At 39.5% G+C, this 21,355-nt stretch overlaps 7 protein-coding genes across 7 annotated transcripts; 3 read left to right on the plus strand and 4 right to left on the minus strand.

The window, feature by feature from the left end:
* The first annotated feature begins 1,828 nt into the window (after positions 1-1,828).
* LOC105185767 (pyrimidodiazepine synthase) lies at positions 1,829-3,462 on the plus strand. The gene is made up of 5 exons (XM_011145521.3): positions 1,829-2,050; positions 2,144-2,249; positions 2,424-2,667; positions 2,760-2,981; positions 3,057-3,462. The coding sequence occupies exons 1-5, from the start codon at positions 2,026-2,028 to the stop codon at positions 3,186-3,188; spliced, it is 729 nt and encodes a 242-aa protein (XP_011143823.1). The 5' UTR covers positions 1,829-2,025; the 3' UTR covers positions 3,189-3,462.
* On the minus strand, positions 3,395-4,406 carry LOC105185769 (uncharacterized). Its single transcript, XM_011145524.3, has 2 exons — positions 4,218-4,406; positions 3,395-4,107 (listed from the first exon to the last, which is right to left on the minus strand). The coding sequence occupies exons 1-2, from the start codon at positions 4,245-4,247 to the stop codon at positions 3,841-3,843; spliced, it is 297 nt and encodes a 98-aa protein (XP_011143826.1). The 5' UTR covers positions 4,248-4,406; the 3' UTR covers positions 3,395-3,840.
* A 204-nt stretch (positions 4,407-4,610) lies between these two features.
* Positions 4,611-9,447, plus strand: LOC105185768 (uncharacterized). The gene is made up of 4 exons (XM_011145522.2): positions 4,611-4,795; positions 4,985-8,333; positions 8,406-8,520; positions 8,595-9,447. Exons 2-4 carry the CDS (start codon positions 5,109-5,111, stop codon positions 8,774-8,776), a joined length of 3,522 nt encoding a protein of 1,173 aa, XP_011143824.2. The 5' UTR covers positions 4,611-4,795; positions 4,985-5,108; the 3' UTR covers positions 8,777-9,447.
* A 917-nt stretch (positions 9,448-10,364) lies between these two features.
* Positions 10,365-12,374, minus strand: LOC105185770 (ejaculatory bulb-specific protein 3). Its single transcript, XM_011145525.3, has 2 exons — positions 11,716-12,374; positions 10,365-11,458 (listed from the first exon to the last, which is right to left on the minus strand). The coding sequence occupies exons 1-2, from the start codon at positions 11,915-11,917 to the stop codon at positions 11,292-11,294; spliced, it is 369 nt and encodes a 122-aa protein (XP_011143827.1). The 5' UTR covers positions 11,918-12,374; the 3' UTR covers positions 10,365-11,291.
* A 272-nt stretch (positions 12,375-12,646) lies between these two features.
* On the minus strand, positions 12,647-13,897 carry LOC105185771 (ejaculatory bulb-specific protein 3). Its single transcript, XM_011145526.2, has 2 exons — positions 13,460-13,897; positions 12,647-13,318 (listed from the first exon to the last, which is right to left on the minus strand). Exons 1-2 carry the CDS (start codon positions 13,656-13,658, stop codon positions 13,152-13,154), a joined length of 366 nt encoding a protein of 121 aa, XP_011143828.1. The 5' UTR covers positions 13,659-13,897; the 3' UTR covers positions 12,647-13,151.
* Positions 13,898-14,593: 696 nt separating this feature from the next.
* Positions 14,594-16,556, plus strand: LOC105185772 (uncharacterized). The gene is made up of 4 exons (XM_011145527.3): positions 14,594-15,043; positions 15,291-15,653; positions 15,737-16,040; positions 16,189-16,556. Exons 1-4 carry the CDS (start codon positions 14,909-14,911, stop codon positions 16,443-16,445), a joined length of 1,059 nt encoding a protein of 352 aa, XP_011143829.1. The 5' UTR covers positions 14,594-14,908; the 3' UTR covers positions 16,446-16,556.
* A 223-nt stretch (positions 16,557-16,779) lies between these two features.
* LOC109504071 (uncharacterized) lies at positions 16,780-21,067 on the minus strand. Its single transcript, XM_019842617.2, has 9 exons — positions 20,901-21,067; positions 19,164-19,223; positions 18,956-19,077; positions 18,747-18,887; positions 18,308-18,512; positions 18,068-18,216; positions 17,600-17,815; positions 17,335-17,436; positions 16,780-17,255 (listed from the first exon to the last, which is right to left on the minus strand). The coding sequence occupies exons 1-9, from the start codon at positions 20,917-20,919 to the stop codon at positions 17,175-17,177; spliced, it is 1,095 nt and encodes a 364-aa protein (XP_019698176.1). The 5' UTR covers positions 20,920-21,067; the 3' UTR covers positions 16,780-17,174.
* Between the last annotated feature and the right edge of the window lie 288 nt (positions 21,068-21,355).

A 21,355-nucleotide genomic window follows, 5' to 3' on the forward strand; every position in this document is an offset into this window, starting at 1 on the left:
TCAGAAAGTCTCTACATCGCTTCTACGCTTCTATGTCTCTCCGTCATCAGTTCTGTATTACAGAGTACTTAGTGTACACCTTATTTCTTCTCATCGCCTTGCCATCTCTCTTGCCAAATATAACATTCAAATCATACTGGTTTCATTGTTTTGCTTTCTATCCTTATTTCCTCCTTTGTTCATTATGCATATTGCATATTGCTTTGATATTGCGGAGAAATTTACTGCGCATACCTCCAATTTATTTTTAAATATTTAAAATTTTCTTAAACGTTCTTCCCATAAATATTTTGGGTTATACATAATTTATGAATCAATTAATTATAGAGACGTCGAAGTGCAATGTTATCATTTATTAGCCGTGGAAGGAAGGCTGAGAGCAAATGAAATCGTTAAGACGAGACGTTTCTGGATCCAAGAAAAGTCATTTAAAGAATCTCGATTTTTTGTGTATGTTCTGGTTATCGATTATCGATTGCTAGCACAAAGCAGTTGTCGAGCAGTCGCATGTTCGCCGTTTTTAGAAAACTTATCTTTGGTTTTAATTTATATTCCGAATTAGTTTGGTAGTTTGGCACGCCGGTAGCGGAATAGTTAATAATACAAATGGATATCCGACTATTATACGTATATTTTCCAATATATATTCCTAAAAAAGAACGAAAAAGATTAATCGTTAGCAGAAACAAATAAACCGATTAATGGATGTAGTTGACTATTTCATTTCTCTAATTAATATACATAATAACTGTGTACATAAATACACAGTTGAAAAAAAAAATGCATGAGTAAATACGTATAAAGAGGAAGACATTAATTAATACCATTATATAAATCGTTAACTGTTATGTTGCACTGATGTATAAAAAATTTTTTAATTCTCGTACTACTTAAAAGTAAGAAATTTACTTGACTTTTATTGATTGAATCGTACAATCTCTTCGATCCGGCGGTAAGTATAGTGGCGGCTCGTAGCGGAAACTTTGAAACTAAATATGGACTTTCCAAGATTAGCCAAGACTCGACCATATGTAGCAGGGACACAAACCTTTTGCATAGGATATGCTCCCGATTCACGAAAGTAAGGGGTAAATGTAAGGGGATTCATAATTTTATAAAGGGTCAAAATTACAAGTGCCATCTTTCGATATTGAGCAAAATATCATTTATAAAAGCATAGGTGAAACCGGTTCAATTTTTGCAAAATGTATAAACCACCATAAAATATGATACCATTCAAACACGACGTTTTCTTGCAAACTTTTAAAATTGCAATCGGTGGTGCTTGTCGAGCCAAGAAAAGCGATGTAATTTCAAAAATTTTCTCCCAAAAGTATTCGAAGATTAATTTAAAGTTATTGCAATAAAATGTAATTTCTTTCGGGCACATTTCCGGTGGACAGAAAAATTCAAGGTTGCTGCCATCTTTCATATTTCGGCGAGAACTATACTACCGAATACAATCCTAAAAATTTATAAGAAACGCTTGGTCTATATTTTGCCAAATTTTATGGAATTCATAAATGAAACGGTCGCAATATGGTATCCATGTAGATCGTTCTATTGACTATGAAAGATTTGCGAATAAACTTTAAATGTTCTTAAAGGGTGGTTTTAATCATCTTGAAGGGTGGTTTTAATCATTTATATTTTACATATTAACATCTATATATATATATATATAGGTGTTTTACATCGCAGGTGAAATAGCTTTACATCGCAAATTTGCATACTTGATCTGAATAATACGTTTGCGAAATGTTTTGATTTCATCTCGAAACCTGTTCAACGCACATTTGATAGGAAAAGGATATGAGATCGATAAAGAAGACCGCACATGTGCGCCACGATACAAACACTGTTATACTCGGTGTTATAGCTGCGATACCTGCGCGTAGAGAAACTCGTATAGTGTCATCGTTATTTATTCTCTTAGTCCCGGTCGTGTAACGGAAATGTCAGGTGTTATTTGAAGCGAGAGGCATTAGTGTTTCGACGCAGCCGGCAACGAGCACAAGGATCAAAATGAACACCAAACACTTAAGCACCGGTAGGGAAACATATTTATATTGCGTAAAGTTGTGAGAAGTCGCGTAATCGGCGATTGACGGAAACATATTTTTCGGTTTTCTGGATCTTTCAGGATCGGTACCTCCTCCTCTTGTACCTGGGAAAATACGTTTGTACGGCATGCGTTTTTGTCCGTATGCGCAAAGAGTATTGCTCGTATTGGACGCAAAACAAATTCCGTGAGCATCATTCAGTTGCAAATATTTCGTCTCATTAATATATCTTCTTAAACAATTAAATCTTTGTGAAAAAATTCTAAATGAATGCTTCAAGACATAGTTATTGAATATAATTTCTACATATGTTTCTTTAAAAGAAGTGGAATGCTTTTTCACATATTGTTTTACATCCAGGTATGATGTTGTGAATATAAATTTGAAGCATAAACCAGACTGGTTAATAGAAAAAAATCCACTGGAAGATGTTCCATGCATTGAACTGGAGGGAGGAGAGACATTATACAACAGTCTAATTATTGTTGATTATCTGGATGAGGCTTATCCTCACAATAAACTGTATCCAATCCAGCCTTTGAAAAAAGCCAAAGATAAGATATTGATTGATAGATTTAATGAGGTGATAACAACAATATATAAGGTATTTATCATATTGGTTTTCCATGTATTTACATAATATAGTCATGTTTATGGTCTAAGTATTGATTGTACTTGGATCAAATTAATTCATAGGCGTATCGAGCACCAAAACTGGAGCAGGATTTATTCAACGAGGCATTAGCTAAATTGGAGCTCTTTGAGCGAGAGTTAGCCAAGAGAGGAACAGCTTTCTTTGGTGGGGGTAAGCCTGGAATGTTGGATTTTATGATATGGCCATGGTGTGAAAGAGCTGATGCAATGACAATTCTACAGGGAGAACAGTTTGTCATACCTCGAGATCGCTTTCTGCGGCTGGTAATTTAATATTCTTGTTAATAATGTAGTCCGTAAATTAGAATTGCTTGTAATAAGAACTTTTGTTCAATACAGCTTGAATGGAGAGCTGCGATGAAGGAAGATTCTGCAGTACGCGGCAGCTTCTTAGAGGCTGAGATACATGCCAAATATATACGCAGTTCTCTTGCACGTGCACCTCAATATGATCTTGTTGCTAACAATTAAAAACAATACAATCTAAAGTTCATTCCACTTGTTGACAATGTGCTAAACTTGAGTAATACAAATATTCCTTTATGTGTTAACAATGGTCCAAACGCATAGCAGCAGACTTTATTTTATACAATTATATAAATACATATAACAATTATATGTTTTAGTAACAGATGAAAGTTATATTTTTGTGTAATATTTAAAATAATTAACTAGTCTATAGGACAGAGCATTTATTTTGATTGTTGATTAATATATGAAAATAAAAAGTGGCTTTGGCAAAAGAGATATTGCATGTATTTCGGTGTGTTTATTTTGGTCCATGATTCATGTAATATATAATTATATATGTATACAGAAAAGAGGAAGACATTTTTCAGACATACTAATTTCCACCTATAAAGTATACAGGATCAAGAAATATGGAATGTTCATTACAATAACATCTTTATATGTATTGTACGTATAATAAAGTATTACACATATATTTTTATCTTAGAATTATATTTCTGTTGCTTTCTTGATGCTCACTAATGCATTATGATATTGGCAAGATCTGATTCAACAACAGTGACTCTGCTTCCTACTTGCAATGAATTATAAAATATATAAATCAATTTTTAATAAAATACAATTCTCCCCTAAGTACACACAGTTCTGTGTATTAAATGTTTTCAGAAATCATTAAGTAAATGCCATAGAAAAGAAAACACAGGAAGACCAAGCAGGCCGCTGTCATAGAGGACTTGCAGTTCTCTTTTCTTAAACTCTGCAATTTTTCTTCGTTCCTCCTGAGGACCTCCTTAACTTCTTCCAGTTCATTTTCCAATCTCTCTCGATTCTCAGTAGTGAGCAATTTCGTCTTTAGCTTCTTCTCAATTACTTCAACTCGATGTAAAGTATTCTTTAAGCTGTCCTCTACATGTTTTATCTAAAAAAATGAAAACAAAATGAAAAAATAACTCAGAGCTAACCTCGTATATGAAAACCATTGTTTAACTGACAATAATATGAATTGAACGAAACAAGTTAAATCATTACCTTATTAATGATAGACTCGCTTCGTGTCATTGTATGTGTAAACGAGTAATGTGCACTTATACCTATATATTCTTCTCAATTCATTCACCGAGCAAACTCTTTGACACTTGCAAGCAGGTGTTCACCGAAAGCATATCGATACCCTGATTGGTCACAGAGGCGTGTTGACTCAAGCTGAGCCCACAAAGCTGTGATCGGGCAGTCAACAAACGGACTAGAGCCGTGGAACCAATCGACGCACACGACGCGCACTCTCACGACTGCATCGTCGGCACGCTGAGGGCGCGCGTTGGGGGTGCGTTTGCGATGTCAAACAGATCGAGCGGATCCGCCGTGCCTTCCTCTTTTGCGAGCTGAACGATCGTTCCTGTCGGACAACGCATTCCAAAGTATGACGACAGTTGCTTGAAACGCACACGATGACCATGCTCACCGATTCAACGACGACTCATCAACCTCTCGCATCGTTCGTCGCGCATCCCGTCGGAATGTCAGCGGCGACCGCAGCTTCATCGCGGGCCCGAAGTTTCGTCGAGCTCCCGGTGGATCGGTGTTCTCCCACTGACCGCGTCGATTCCGTACGTTGAGTCATATTTATTTTCATGCAAGTATTGCGTCGTGCTGGCTCGCAATCTCGCCAGCACGCTCATCCTCTACGTGACGGATACTTAGCTATACGTACATATATGTATACACACACACACACACACACACACACCCATATACATACACGCAGAGATATGTACACTGTTATGATGCTCATACAGTAATCATCAACGAAGTAACCGCCAACGATCCAACGAAAACGAAGGTGTGTGACGCTCGCACAGCTCGTGGTATGCTACGTGGTGAGAGGCAATACAGATAGAGGAGGAGCAGGGGACCGACGCTATGGTGCGTGTGATAACAGTACACAACTTCCTGGGACAGAATGTCACCCAGATTGAGGAACCGATGGCGATGTGCACGGCCACCAGCCAGGGTCGCGAGATGCTCCTGTTGGCGTTGTCAACACATTGCGTGGAGGTATGGGACTTGATGAACTCTGACGTCAAACTGCACACAGTCTTTCCTACGGTGGATATGATCAATCAAATGGCACACTGCGCCAAGGGTGACTATGTCGTGACATTGGAATCAAAATATCTCAGAGACAGCGCGAGCAATAATCATGTGAACAGAGCCACTTCTAATTTTGTAAGGATTTATGTCAATTGGGCTGTAGTGAAGGATCAGAGTCAAGCGATGCGAGCCAGGATTGCAGGACGTGTTACCCCGAGTCTGAATCGACCCTTGAACAGTCTGGAGATGATAGAACTGCCACTCAGTGTGCAGCCCACATTAATCGCCTGCTGCCAAAGCACAGGTAACTTACTAGTAGCCTCGGGAAACAGCGCCATTCTGCATGAATTCAAGCTGGAGACGCAACAGGTATCAAAGATGAAGTTCATAGACTTCGAATCCAGGCCATGGTCCTTGGGATTCACGTTTGCACCTACGCATATGGAAATCATGGAAGACTTCGTAGCCATCATGGACGACACAAATCTCTCCGTTTTTCGTCTCACGAATTCAATGTATGAAGACATCGACCAACTTAGCTCATTAGCTTCCACGAACTCCTCCTCCGTCGACAAGACATCCATATCCACAGATTCGTCGCTCGTGGAGAACAGCAACAGCTTGGGGAACGATGACGCGATGCAGCAGCAAGTAGCGAACACAAAACCAAAGTCCGCGGATCATGATAATCAATCTGAGAGCAACGAGGCAATGCCGATTAGTCTGAAATCCAAAGATAAGAAGCACAGAGGCTCGAAGGGGAGCACCTGGTGTAGATTAGAAACAAGCGATTTTAACCGAGCAAGACCAAGTAGTAATAAGAATTACATAGACTGGGAGCACTTGGTGTGCAATGAGAAGGACGAGATGCAGAGGCTGATCGCGCAGGGCATCATCGATTCCAATTCGCAATCGTTGACGGTGAGCTTGCCGTCGATAAGTCTAGAGAGAGCTGGGCCAGGCCACACCCTGAGCCCTTTCGTGCTGAACTCAGCAGACATCAGGATCTTCATCAAGACGACCTCGCCCGACGTGGGATGGTCCGAGAATTACACAATAAAGAACCTACTGTGTCTGAAGATCAACGCTGGTAGTAACGGCAATAGCGCCAAACTCGACGGAGTTCTGGAGGTCTTCAGATGTCTGGTGCTGAAACCGTTGTATTTGAAGAAGGAGTGTAACACTGCCGGCATGAAGAAATCTATATTACGGTCCGGCAAGTACAGGTACTTACAGGGTGTAAGTTGCTTTGTTTGCACGATGCAGGAAGGCTATTTATATCACTTCCCCGCAGCGAGCAACAGCTCCCTCGACGCCACGTGTCTCACCACCTATCCGTTCACGGCACCTGTCTATCACATCGCGCTGGAGCACACGGTGCTTCATGCGCTTACGGAAGCCGGTCTCGAGTCCTACACCTTACGTTTGTCCCATCACATCGCCAAGCTGACGAGCAGCGCCGATAGCACCAGAACAATATGTCCCAGTCTCAGTGAACCGGTATGCCTGATTGGTTTGAGACCATTTCTAGGAATACAGAAGCTCTTACACACCAAGAGCTACATAATCTTGCTGGCGAAAGCCGATAGCTCTTGGACCATGTACTCCTTGAATCTACCCAGTCTCGAGAACGTGTACTTCGACATTCTGAACGCCGCGAGGAATCACAGGTCTTCCAGTCCGAGCACCTATCGGCACCTGCTGGGAGAAGCGCACGCCTTGATACGCTTGGCGAAGGATATTTCCTACAATGACAATAATGAGGAATTCGACGACGTGACGCACAAGATCGATCTCAAGCTGAAGAACCTGTATAATCAGTCATGCGCCTTGCTCGCGGATTATTACATACGATCGGAGGCCGAGTCCGATTGGGACCTGTGCATCCCTTACTACAAGATGTCCGGGCTGAAACCTTCCGAGGTACTGTCCAGAAAGTGCAGTCAAGACGCGCCAGGGCTGCTGACGTTCTTGACAGACGCGCTCCTCACGATGAAGAGCGGCTCCGAGGCGGACGCGCTTTTCCAAGGATACAACATCATGGAGATCATCAGCAAGCTGGAGAAAGATGACCTATTGAAACTGATCTTTGGCAGTCCAGTGTTGAGGGAGTACGCCACCGAGAAGCTGATCAACGTGCTGCTGACTCACGAAATCGACGACATCGTGCAGCTCGCTCTGGCGATTCTCTACATCCAAGCTGATAAGCAGAAGCAAGCGGAGCAAGCGTTGCAGCCGGTATCCGCGCGATGCATCAAGCAGATCGTTCTGGAGCGCTGGGAGTTGCTGTTCGATGTGACCGCCATGAAGAAGAGGAGCCCCATGATCCCTACTTTCTCGGATTTCGCCGGCACGCTGATGCTCATCAAGAACACTATTTTCGCGGAGATTCTGATACAGATCATCGAGGACGAAGGCACTTTGTCCTTGCATCAGATTATACAGGTGTTCTTAGAGTACCTGCCGTCGCGAGTCGGCAGGGACGGTCACAACGCGGCCGCCACGTTGCAAGCTTTCCTCGAGAAGTACCTGCACAACTATTTCAGCTCCAAGTCCATGACAGAGTGTGCGATCGTGAATAAGAATCAGGTGCGCGCGGATTTTGCCCTCGTCGAGGCGTTCAAGTTGCTGGTACGATCTTATTTAGGCAAGCTGACGCAGACGAAGGTCTACAACACCGAGTCCAAGGAGGATCCGAAGAGCGATAACGAGTACTTCATGTTCGGCAAATACCGGCCGAGCTATCTGAACAAGATGCCGCCGTACGCCAAAGATTATCAGAAGATCTTGAACATGAATGACTTCAAGGACCTCGCAAACTTCAACAACACGCCCGACAGCGAGAAGGTCATGCCTAAAGAATTATTCAAGCTGCAGTCTGTGCTGTCGTGCGAATTCCTGCCGATCGAATGCTTGCACGAAGTCAAGCAGTTCCTCGAAACGCAGAGCATTGACGGAGACTTGTCTCTCAAGACCTTGTGCATTCAGAACACAGAGGAAGTCACGGCGATTCTGATGGATAACTGCTCGCAAGCGGTATTGCAGTATGCAAAGGTAGACTCTCCGTACGTCGTTGTGTCATATCTTTATGCATGCGCAATATTTGCCACGTTTTCCATATTTCAGGATAAATACACGAAGGATACCGAGTGGAAGTACCTTATCGAATTAACGCGAGATAAGATCGCCATGTCAACAGCGCAGCAGGAGCTTCAGTGGTTGTACACGCAGATCATGAAAGGTGAGTCGCACGTAATCACTGGCAATTTGATGCGCAATCATGATAAGATCGGTCTCTTCTTTGAAAATTCGCAGAGATCTTGAATTATCTACCGCACACGTTGCCCATGAAGAGTCTACATCGCATCTTACCGAGGGACGACATGGCGGCGTTTCAGAGATGCACTGAGATGTGCAATCAAATCATGCATGCGGATCACGTGAAGTCGTTGATAATGGAGACCGGCCAGCAACTCTTGACGACGCTGAAATTGTGAAGATAAGCTTCTTACCAAATATCACTTAACTAGCTAGTCTCTCTAGAAGCTCGAAGAAGTTCGGACTCGGGATACACGAGTATGAGTCCTGATCGTTATATCGATGTTTTTTTCAAACAGCGAAACACGGCGGAGTATATTACTTTGTGCACATTTTCACGATTAACTATTTCTACGAACTTTCAGACATATGTTCCTGATCCAATAGTGAAGCATAACGAGGCGACGTTTGTTAGTCGTGCCGATAGATAGATAGTTGTGCCGATGCACGCATTTTTAACGATAATAGACAACTTTTTCGTTTTAATTATAAATATATATATATAAATCTATATATATATATGTGTGTATATATATGAATATATATATATATATATATATATTCATATATATACACATATATATATATATATATGAAAGAAACACGGAGATTAATATTATAGATAGAGAATTTGTCTATAATTAACTGTTGAATCGTGCGCGCGCCAAGTGCGTGTTCTATATAGATATATATTATACTACGACTAAAAATGTAAAATCTGTCCCAAAGCAAATATGGTGTAATAATGTTAAATGCGCGAAATGTCACGCGTCGAAATGACGCATGTGGAAATCTGACAATTTGAAATGCAATACCGTTTATATCGAAGTATTCGTAATGCTTAATTGATCTCATTCAGAGGTAAAGGCACGAGGATCACACACATACACACACACCGAGTGCTACACGGGATTGTGCGAAAATTTGTTACGGTTAATTGTCGAGTTCTGTCTGCTGTGGGACAGAAGGTATATCTTTAGTGAGATGAATTTTACAAAAATAGTTTTTATCAAATTTGTTGATCCTGACGACGTAGCTTTACGTAATCGACTTTTCAGTGTTACAAAACGTGTAACTTTGATGTGCCTTTAGGAATTATTTCTCTTTATTGAAAATCTAATATAATTATGTTAGAATTGATCAATATTTATGATTCATTATAATAAGATAAATATATATACGTAATATATCCAATGATTGTTTCTTTGTATTCATTCAAGACCTCATTGTCTTCAAACCACCAACTTTTTGGCACAGAAGGGTAATCGTACTTATGTTAGGGATTAATAATTGCACATATCTCACACAAGTAGTTTCATTTATAAATCATGCATGGTATTTTCACGTACAGAAATGCTGGGAATAATTGAAATAAATGTACGATGAAACAATAATAAAAACAAGTGAACTACGCGAGATATGTAGTGAAAAGTCGTTCAACAACAATCATGAACGCGTGATATAAAGTATCGTAAAGTAGCTTTTAAACGTGAAAGGATATTGATTGATGGACATTGAACATAAATAATAGATAAAAACATCAATTTTTTTTTTTTGAGACTATCTTTGATATGTAGAATGGAAACGTTGAAACGATTGCTTCGTGATATAACAGATGACTAGATAAATCATTGAAAGCATTTTTCTTTACATAGTCCTTAACTAATAATGTTTCAGTTTATTGTCGGAAGGTTATTAGATTCTACAATTTTTCACATGGCAAAGAAGATTATATATCAGTATGGTATTACATACAATATAGATGTATTAAATTAAACGCAATTTTTATTAATATAGTCTCTACAAAGTTAATAAGTTTTTCCTCTACATATACATACGTAGCAAAACATGTTGAATATACCACATACATATCGTACGTAACATTAGCGTAAGAAGTACAGAGAAAAACTGAAAAAATCTGTATTTCTGAGAGCGCATTTGATTATGTAAGAGTGAATTTGTAATGATTCGCAATGAGGATTTTATCCTATAAATTTTTTTATGTTTTATTACATTTCGCATTACGTATATATAAGAAATATCAATTTATCAGATGATAATATGCCTTCTATGATCAGATGTGAACGTAGATCATTTTAGTTTTTAAAGCGCCGTTTAAAATTTCGCATGTGAACTCCTCATTTTCCCTCTGAGAGAATCAAATAATACGCTCACTCGATACAGATTTAACGACGCAAAATTATACATAATCGACGGCGCGTACTGTCAATTGTTTCTCAAAAATTCCTAACACCGTCCGTGATTAAATGTTTGATTTGATTTCTGGATTTATGCTGCGTTCATCTTAGATTTATTTCCAACGTTTCGTGAACATTCCAGTTCACTTTTTTAGGGAGGACGTCACCTCAGGAAAGTTTCTGAGTGATTCGTTTGTAAAGTAAAAATATGATGAATACAAACGACGCAATTTATATTGAAAAAATTTACCATCATGATGTAAACGAATTCTGAATATTACTGTGCTTTTACAAATTATTCCAATAACACAATATCGATGGGTACGAGTGTTAGTTACAAAAATCATAAACTATATATTCTTTACTGCTATATGTTTATTTTTGCTCTAAATATAAAAAAGTTCTCTGCAATTGAAATACTTTATACAATTAATACTGATTAACGTCGCTAACAATTGGTTAACATTATTGTTCTGTGATTATCGTAGTCAGTTATTTATCGTCCTCTATTCTTCTCTCTTTGTGCTTCTATCATTTTCGCAATGAATTCGTTCCATTCTTCTGGTTTGTTTGTTACGTACCAGTCAGCTAATTTATTCAAATTTTGCTTTTGCTTTTCGGTACATCTTCGGCATTTTGTTGCGATAGCTTCGCCGATAAATTCTGAAATGAGTTGTTTAACAAGTGAAAGATAGAAAGAAAAGATTAAAAGACAATGAGAGAGAGAGAGAGAGAGAGAGAGAGAGAGAGAGAGAGTTTAGCTCAAACGCAAATATATTGAGTAGAAAGTACAATTTAAAAAAGAAAAAAATGATGAACGAGAAAAAAGAGAGAGAGAGAGAGAGAGAGAGAGAGAGAATTTTATCGCAAAAAATAAACGATAGGAATGAACTACTTTGTGTGTGTGTGTATATGTATACTTTTATAGAACTTCATATCTGCTGTTATGCATGGTGCTAGACCTATGTAGCATCTACGATGCTGATTCCGCAATCTGTCATTATTAAGGATACCGTCGATGTCGATGTTGTCATATTTGTCAGAATATAACTCTTCTTCTGCATAGACACACATCAATCCGAAGATGATCACGAGATAGACACCGATTAGTCGTGTCGTCATTTTTGTTGTCGCACTAACTGGTAACGGAGCAAACTGTGTCGACGGTATCGAATGGAACACTACCGCGGCCGTCTGAGCGAGAGTCGCATTTATAGAGAAGAGTTGCTCAAGAGAAAAAACTGGTTATGTACATTTCAAGCAATAAACTATAAAAGAAAATAAAAATAGCACTCAGAATGAATCAGCCACAATACATACAGGGATGTTCTTATTTTCTTATATGTACGCAAGCCAAAATACTTAAAACCGACCATTACGAATAGACATCGTTCAAGATAGAGTTCGTGGAATGATGAATATAGCACTTAATATACGTATCGTATTGTTATGCGCCACGATATGTGGTGTCTCTCGTCTTTTGATTGCCGGTCAGCTGGGACGATCTGATCAGCTATATTTTAGAAAATCAATACCAGTCCTTAGAATTAAAGAGCGATCTCCCTGGACAACGAATCAATAATAAACAACGGAGAGTCGCGCACGAGCCATCGTCGTAGGCTAACGTGTGGCGAACGTGTTTCCAAGTATTATCCATACGAGAGAAACTTTTAAATAATCTTGTATATATTAGTAACAAAGTGAAGTTCTTTTACAAAATTCAGAGTAAAATTTCTTTGCGAACCCAGATATGCACGAATCGGTACTTAGTGCGTAACAGCATATATCATTGTAAGAAGTACAGAGGATAAATGTAAAATCTGTATTCCTGAAAGCACACTGCGCATTAGATTATATAAACACGAGTTTGCTTTATTTGCAATGAGGATTTTATCTTATGAATTCTTTTTATAAGAAATATTCATCAGATGATAATATATGCCTTTTACGGCGTTTATAATCAAATGTAGTTTAAAATTTATTTCCAACGCTTCGCGAATATTCCAGTTCACTTCTACAGGAAGAACGTCACCTCAGGAAAGCTTTTAAGTGATCCGTTTGTAAAGTAAAAGTATGGCGAATACGACGAATACGATGCAATTTATGTTGGAAAAATTCACCATCACAATGTAAACAAATTCTGAATATTATTGTATTCTTATAAATTGCTCTAATAATACAATATCGATAGATACAAATGTTAGTTTAAAAAATCCCAAACTATATTTTTACATTTATTTTTACTCTAAATATCATAGAAGAGTTCTCCGCAATTGAAACGTTTTACGTGCTGTTAATACTGATTAACATCTCTAACAATTGATTAACATTATTGTTCTATAATTATTGTAGTTTCTTATTGTCCTTTATTTTTCTCTCTTAAATTTTCTATCATTTTCGCCACGAATTTGTTCCATTCATCTGGTTTGTTTGTTATATACCACTCAGTCATTATTTCCAAATTTTGCTTTTGCTTCTCGGTACATTTTCGGCATTGTGTCACGATAGCTTCGCCGAGGATATCTGAAAATGAGATGAGTTGTTTATCAAGTGAGAGATAGAAAAAAGATATTAAAAGACAGAAAGAGAGAAAGAGAATTTTGTCATAAAAAATAAATGATAGGAATGAGCTACTTGTGTGTGTGTGTGTGTGTATGTGTATACCTTTATAGAACCTCATATCTGCCGTTGTACATGGTGCTACACCTAAATAGCATTTACGATGCTGATTCCGCAATCTGTCATTTTTGAGGATACTGATGACGTCGATGTCGTCATATTTGTCAGAATATAACTCTTCTGCATAGATACACATCAATCCGAAGATGATCACAAGATAGACACCGATTAGTCGAGCCATCATTTTTGTTCTCGCACTAACTGATAACGGAAGAAATTATATCGACGGTGTCGAATCGAACACTACTGAGACCGTCCGAGCGAGACTCTCATTTATAGAGAAAAGTTGCTCATGAGTAAAAACTGGTTACATTTGAAGCAATAAAATATAAGGAAATAAAAATAGCATTCAGAATTAATCAGCCACAGTATATATAGGTTTATTCTCTTATTTTCTCATACGTACATTACGCAGGCCGAAACATTAAAAAACAAGCATTACAAGAATACACGTCGTTCGAGATAGAATTCGTAGAATCTGCGAACAACCTTAACCAATGTTAAGGTCGCGCACAAACGAGTTATCGTATTGTTGTCTGTGTTTTGAATAAATCTTTGAATAAATTATCATGTTTGCTTCTTTTCATTGCATATGATGTAGTAAATTTTAGTATTAATTACGAGGTGTACACAATCAAATAATGCAGAATGTGTATCAAGAGCTCGTCAATTATTCATAATAATACATCATTCAAGTGCATAGTTTTGTCGAGGTGTGCGAATAGCACAATGGTTTTGGTATTGGTGTCGTAAGAGTATGTATCTTAAGATATAATCTTACGGTAACATGTAAACTCTCTTGTGCTCTCTTTCTCTCTGTAGCGAAGGTCGCATTTGCGTAAGAATAGCTCTGTCAGATTCTCCGTAACGCAAAAAATGGTAAAACTTTCGGTTCGCGACCTTGGGGCCACGCGAGTGGTCTTAAATGTTAAACTGTCGAGGGAATTCTCATCTGCATCGCTGGCCTAATTATAATATTACGTATGTAATATATAATAATACGCATATATAAATATAATATATAAATTGCATGCAATGCGGTACTTTTTCAAACAAGTTTTGAAATATCGCGTGCCGCTCTCGACAGAGGGCGCTACGATCATACGTCATTCTCGGCGACAGATGCGCAGAAGGACGCACAGAGCACAGAATGGAGACCCTTATGGAGAGGTGGAGCGTTTGTCGAGCTCTCTGGAACAATTTGTTATCAAAGGCCTTAATCTAATCTCCCGTTAATTTGTAAATATAGCCGCTGATAATCCACATTGACCGTCCGTGCGTTCGGTATGAGTTTCCACGGTATTCGCTCGTTTACAACGTGACGTACTATGACGCCGCCGCAAGTGTCTAACCTAATTGGGATGTTCCTGACGTAAGATAGTCAGTATTATATCTGTATTGGATTGCCCCCCAAATCACGTTAAACGATGAGCGATGCGTACCAAGGGCCTGCTACTGTTGCTGATTTGCATAGCAGGGAGCAGCATCGTTTTCATTGCTTTCAGCAATCAACGACCTTCCATTCAGACCCTAGTGACCGAAACTCACAAGCAGCTACGGAGCTTCCAGGTAGGTAGCGTTTAATTGAACAGACATAAATATTCTTTCCTTTTTCGTTCTCTTTCTCTCCCTCTCCCTCTCCTTCTCCCTCTCTCTTTCTCTCGTCTTCCCTATTTCTCTTTTCTGTTTCCCTCCCTTTTTCCTTCTTTCTTTCTCTCTATTTTCTCTCTCTCTCTCTCTCTCTCTCTCTCTCTCTCTCTCTCTCTCCTCCCTGTGTCTTGCGTTGTTTGCATCATGTTGAATTAATTGTTTCAAGGAGAATTTAAAAGATGTTGAGGAGAAGCGTCTGGTGACAGATTCCAAGTACCTCGCGTTGCTTGGTCTGGATGGGCAGACCAGCACGACACCAGTCAGTCTTAAACCTCAGAATGTGACGGTTGTGTCGCTCGTAAGGCCTGGAAACGAGCAATATATTTACGGCTTCGTTAGAAATGTCAGCCATTTTTTGCCAAATAATAGTATTGTGATTTATAGTGTTGGTTTAAGTGAGGATTCCTTACAAAGTGTTAGAATCGCTTGTAATTCTACGAGATGTAATGTGATTCACTTTGATCTAAGCCCATTTCCTGCTCACGTCGAAGACGACACGCTGCATGTTTATAGACCTCTAGTTATTCAAGTGAGTAATCCATCACATGAGTATGTATTTATGGCTTTTCAGAGATACCGATTATATACGTGAATAATGTTTTTCTACCGTAGACAGCTTTAAATACGCTAGGTAACATAATCTATATGGACTCAAATGTACGTCTGAACTCGTCAGACATTTCGAAGTATCTCTCTCCAAAATCTGGCATTTTGACTTGGCCTACGAGGCACGCCATTAGTTCCCTAACGCATCCAAAGATGTATGAATACTTTCATGCCTCCGCTGAGAGTTTCTTCTTTCTCCCACTGATTAGAGCGTCGCACCTAGTGATTAGCAATATTAAAGACATTAGAGAGAGAGTAATGCTACCTTGGGTCCAGTGCGCACTGACGAGAGATTGCATTTCTCCTATTGGTAGGTATTTGCAATTAAACACTCCAACGTTGATACGCTCTACTCGTAGTTACTGTGTGTCATGTGTTTCAACGAATATACATACTAATCGTCTTATCTAAACTCGTGTTCCTTACACGTTTTAAGCTTCTTACTGAATGATCCGTAGGTGCGCAATCGGCGGGCTGTAGATTCAATAAAAAACCACAGTACCGGTACTCCGGCTGTCACGCGTACGACACCTCTGCATTAAATATAGTTCTTGGATTGCATTTTAACTTTGATGATGCGCGCTACGTACATAAGGAGCGGGAGACGTACTTTAACAAGATCCAGCCCGAGGAGATCACCGAGGAGTACTTAACGATCACGCGGCAAAACAATGCCACTGAGACCAATGTTAAGAGTTTCATATCTGAGCATTAAACTTTTTTCGATCTCAATTTACCTTAGATGATATGTCGAACAAGCACAACTTAATTTAAGATTGTTAAGCATTGACTTAAATTATAATAGAACAGCAGAATGAGCAAATAACTGACAAAAATCTTCTGAATTCCCCTCTGTCTCTTACACGTTGCTTCGATTTTCGATATTTTATTACTAGTCTCTCAAATAATATCGCCTTCGAACTTTATTCTTTGCTCGGTGTATAATTGCGCTGCTTTGGTGGAATTTGGTGAAATGACACACGACACCGTTGTAGTCTCCTTACATTTATTTATAAGACATTAGATTGTCTCCACATTTGACGCAATTCAAACATGTTATGAATCTATACAATTTTTCAATTATTTGTCGGACTAACGCTTAAGTAGCTCAACAGGGTCGCCGAGAGCGCTATAGGAACGGAGAAAATATCAAGAGATTTGGTTTTTTTCTTTTCATTAAAAAAAAAAGTTCAAAAGTTTGTAAAATATTGTTAAATTCAGAAATATTTTATCTGTCGGTTTGTTGGATTCTTGACAAGAATCATTGGACAAATAAAGAGAGTTCTCCATTCGGCTTCTCTTCCTGATCTCCGAATCTCGTCGATTCTCATTATCTTTCATTTCCTCGTCGACCTTGTCTCACACAACGTACATCTTGATGGATTATAATAAAGTATGTGAATGTGCAATTGCGAAATCTGTGCGAATATCGTTATCGTACGACTCATGTCATGGATTTCTCCTCTTCCTGAAGTCTCTCAATGTCAGACTTGTTCATAAAGTAATACGAAGGTTGCCGGGATTTCTGGAAGGGAAGAAGAATTAGCATCCTTTGTGTTGCGAGCAGCGATGGTTTCTTTCGCTGCAGTGTATCTACGTCTTACCAGGTCTTTAACGATACGCTTCGCGCCTGCCTTAATTAACACGTTACTTAAGACTTCCACGGACGGCACTCCCATCGCATAATGAAGAGCGGTCCTCTCCAACTGAAACGTAAAATTGTAATCTCTCGCGTGCAAGTAAGTTTTATATTATCCATTTTCTTTTAACGAGAGGATATATTTGTTGCAATTAAAATTATTTCACCGAGTTATTATTTCATCGAGTTATAATTTACTGCGCAGGTGAGAACGTGCGAGAGTGACATACGTTATCGCCGATGCGCAACGTTTCCGGATACGTTCTCGCGATGAATCTGACGAGCTCTTCTTGCTCTCGGAGCACGGCGATGTGCAGGGCGCAGCGGCCGATCGAGTTTTTCCCGACGGCCAGCAACTTTCCACCTCCATTGTTCTTATGCAAAAGTTCCTTCACGCGATCTTCCTCGCCGCTGCGAATCGCGGCGTGCACCTCTTCGCGTTGATTCTGCCGGATATCACCGCATTGAATACAATCGGATTCGTCGTCGCGCCGTTGAGTGTTTGGGTCAATTTTTAATTTTAAGATTTTAACTTCAAGATTGGAAACATTGTTTAAATTTCATGGCATTTATGTAAATTTGTCGTGGGAGATGGCCGATTGTTTGACCTTCGAAGGACGATGAGAAAGCAAACCGATTTTCTTTCTGCCCGACCGAGATCGCAACTCTCAGCAGTCGCGTCGTTCTCATTGACTTACCACGTAATTAGGGATCGATTGCAGAAATTGTACGGTAGCGTCGTGGCCCCTTTCCGCGGCGATGTCTATAATGTTCGCTCCCTCGTCCTCGGTGTCCAAGATATGATCGTAGCCCTCCAACAAAAGTTCGACCAATTTCGCCGTCTCACCTGCGCGCAACGTTTTAAAAGTCGCATCGGTCTCTATCTCGAGTCTGATATCTTGTTTTTGCATTCGCCATACGTATGCCGCTTTGTTTACCTCTCGCCGCTAAATAAACCACGTAGCGATCGATCTCGTCGACGTTCCCTCGGATATTCGCCTGTTCGGCGACGTCTCTGGCGGTCCGATATAGCTCATCCCTGAAACCGACGTTTACCTGCGTCTCCAGCAGCAGATGGTACAAACCGTCCTTCGAGTAAGAGCGGACGGTCGCGAAGTGGATCATGCTTTGCCCGTGTTCGTCCTGAGAAATGTATCATTCTTATCTTTAATTTGCACGCGCGAAACGTCACGCTTCGTCACCGTGGGACACTATTAACGAAAAACCAGCTAAAATTTCGTATTGTGAAAATCCTGATATTTGAAATAAAAGATTAGTCCAGTGAGAGCTGTAATTGTGCGCCTTTCGCTAGCCAGATCTTACTGGTTGCTTATTGTCAGGGTCGTTATGAGTCGTTGAATATTTTGCGTTACGTACTCGATTAGGATTGCTGAATGTAGACTCAGGTATGTCCGAATCTGGACTTTGCGGATAGCCGGCGTCCTCGTCGAAATTGTCGTTCTCGACATTTTCCAAGTTCTCCTCTTCGCGATCGGGTATAATGAGAACGTCGGATTCCTGAAATCGGGGTCAAGGAAGTTTGCATGTTGCGTGGATTTCGTGAATACGCCCGAAAGTCGTATTACCTGTCCATTCGTTTTATTCTGGCTGGCAAAGTTGTACAAGTACGTCGCGAGATACGTGACCGGATCCTTTGGCCGCGCATTCGCAACTTCCGTCAGTCCCTTGATCAAGGGATCGCCCAATGCTAAAAGGTGCGTGAATATGATGTGGTTATATAAATTTCTTTGAAGATTAGAGAAAGGAAAGAAAAATTCGACTGTCATTACTTACACGATGCCAAATAACGTCCTTCTTCCGAACGAAATATCGGAATGTCGACTTCATTGTCATCTGTAAAAGAGACCCGTCAGATCGTCGCGCGATAATCAGGAAGAGAACGCGCTTGCTACTTTAAATTAATTAAGAATTTATTTTTTGGCTGATTGTCGAATTGGAAGTCAGTATCCTGTGATAATATTATACGAAGTTCCTTTTTTACTAAATAAAATCAATATTTTATTATTAATAATTAATATTTTAGTTTTTTTTTATGTTTTTAACATCCAATTTTTTTTTTAGTTATATTTGCATCTTTGATTAAAATATATTTGTGATGCTAATTAGAGATCTCTAGTGCATTGAACTAGGTTGATCTTCTGATTAAAGATATTTTTGACTTCTTCAATGGATTGACGATAAAGAACAATAACGCAAAAACTTTTTTCGATAAAATAGCAAGCGCGTTTTCGTCAATTTTCAATAAATTCGCAAAACGATTCTTCAGTACTGAAATCGATTATTGCATTCCCACATGGTTTTTGCAAATTTTTATTGCAAGTTCTGCTCATAAATCCTCAAGTCGCATAAGAAATTTATTTCTTGTTTTATTTCTTCTCTGTATATTTCTTCTATTGAATTTACATACATATTTTTTATTATGACTTATCGCGATGATGCAATAATGATTTTCAGTTCTGCAAACGATGAAACGCTGTGTGGCACAATCACTCGGCAAAACGTGACAAAACAATTATTTTTTATGTACAGGTATAAATCTAAAATGCAAAAGCAGGCATAGGCACAGTTATGCAAACACGACAGTAATATAGAAAAAAGTGCATCAGTGATTATTTATATAACAACGATGATAATAAATGTCTGCCACTTGCTAGTCAATAAACATTTAAATGTCAGCTTCTTTTATTGCCACGAGGCAACTTTTTTCCCCACGCTTGATTGCGATTCCAGTTGATTTCGTTATTTGTACTTTGTCAAGAACACGTTACTGCGATAGTTGCGAGGCGAAGTAACATCGACATCTTACAAAAATATAGAGCGCGCGAATTCGCGTTATATGTAATGCTTGCGCACCTCGAAAATTACGATTTGACACTTAGACGCCCATTGGTCTCTCGATTGATGATAACGAGATCACATTGCGGTACGCGTAATAAGGGTAAAAGATCGGGTAACATGGTTTCATCTTAGCACGAGTTGGTAACACGGAGTTGGAAAGACATGTGCCTCGTCAATTTTGTCTTGTGTGAACATCGACTCGTGCATTACATACAGAAGAAGCCCCTGAAAAGACTTTGACAGTTGGAAGCTTGTCGTGCCATTAGTTTTGCACCGAGATATTTTGCGCCGTCGACTTTACGTAAAAGCGGCAACTTCAGCGTTTGGAATAAACGCGAGGATCGACGCGTGTGTACATACACGCGGTAACGAAATGTTGTCTCGATCCAAGAGATTGCGAAGAAGAGATATACGAGGGCCGCGCATGGCTTATTTATACAAGTACTCATCTAGTCGTGCGTTTTTTACGCGACGATGGATTTATTAATTACTTGGTACACGAACGCCCTTCTATTTTCTCCCCTATTCCTTCTTCTCATTACTTCGCACGACTCGTCGGATTACCTCGAGAACAAAGATTTACAATGCACAATTGTAAGTGGGATGTTGTGCGACAATGGTGTCGTGTATATATAGGTATATGTTGGTAAATAGTGCTAATCGTTTACTAACCTAATCGGCAATTCTGCATTCTCGCCACCGGATAATCCGATATAATAGAGCCGCGGCTAATTACTTATATCGCGCAATTTCGCAAAGAGGAACGTCAGTGCACGAGAGGAAACAAAATAACGTTCACACGTCTTTCCAACGTATTTTTTCTCTTTCTCTCCCTCTCTCCCTCTCTCCCTCTCTCTCTCTCTCTCTCTCTCTCTCTCTCTCTCTCTCGCACGCTACATCCTAAGAAGGTATCTTAAAAAAAGTTCAGTCTGTGAGGAGTAATTGACGTTGGCTGATAATTATCACAGAAGATTTTCCACAGGTAAGCGTAATGTTTAGTTCTCGTAGAAAGACATTGACATTGAAGGGAAAGAGAATGGATGCTCTCGAAGGCGATCTCGACGATCATCGGTGTGTGTGTATATCGGTTGTGTATATACGAAATATTATCTAGAGATGAGTCGAGA

The sequence above is a fragment of the Harpegnathos saltator genome, unplaced genomic scaffold (genome assembly GCF_003227715.2).
Source record: "Harpegnathos saltator strain DR-91 unplaced genomic scaffold, Hsal_v8.6 scaffold384, whole genome shotgun sequence".
NCBI classification, from domain to species: domain Eukaryota; kingdom Metazoa; phylum Arthropoda; class Insecta; order Hymenoptera; family Formicidae; genus Harpegnathos; species Harpegnathos saltator.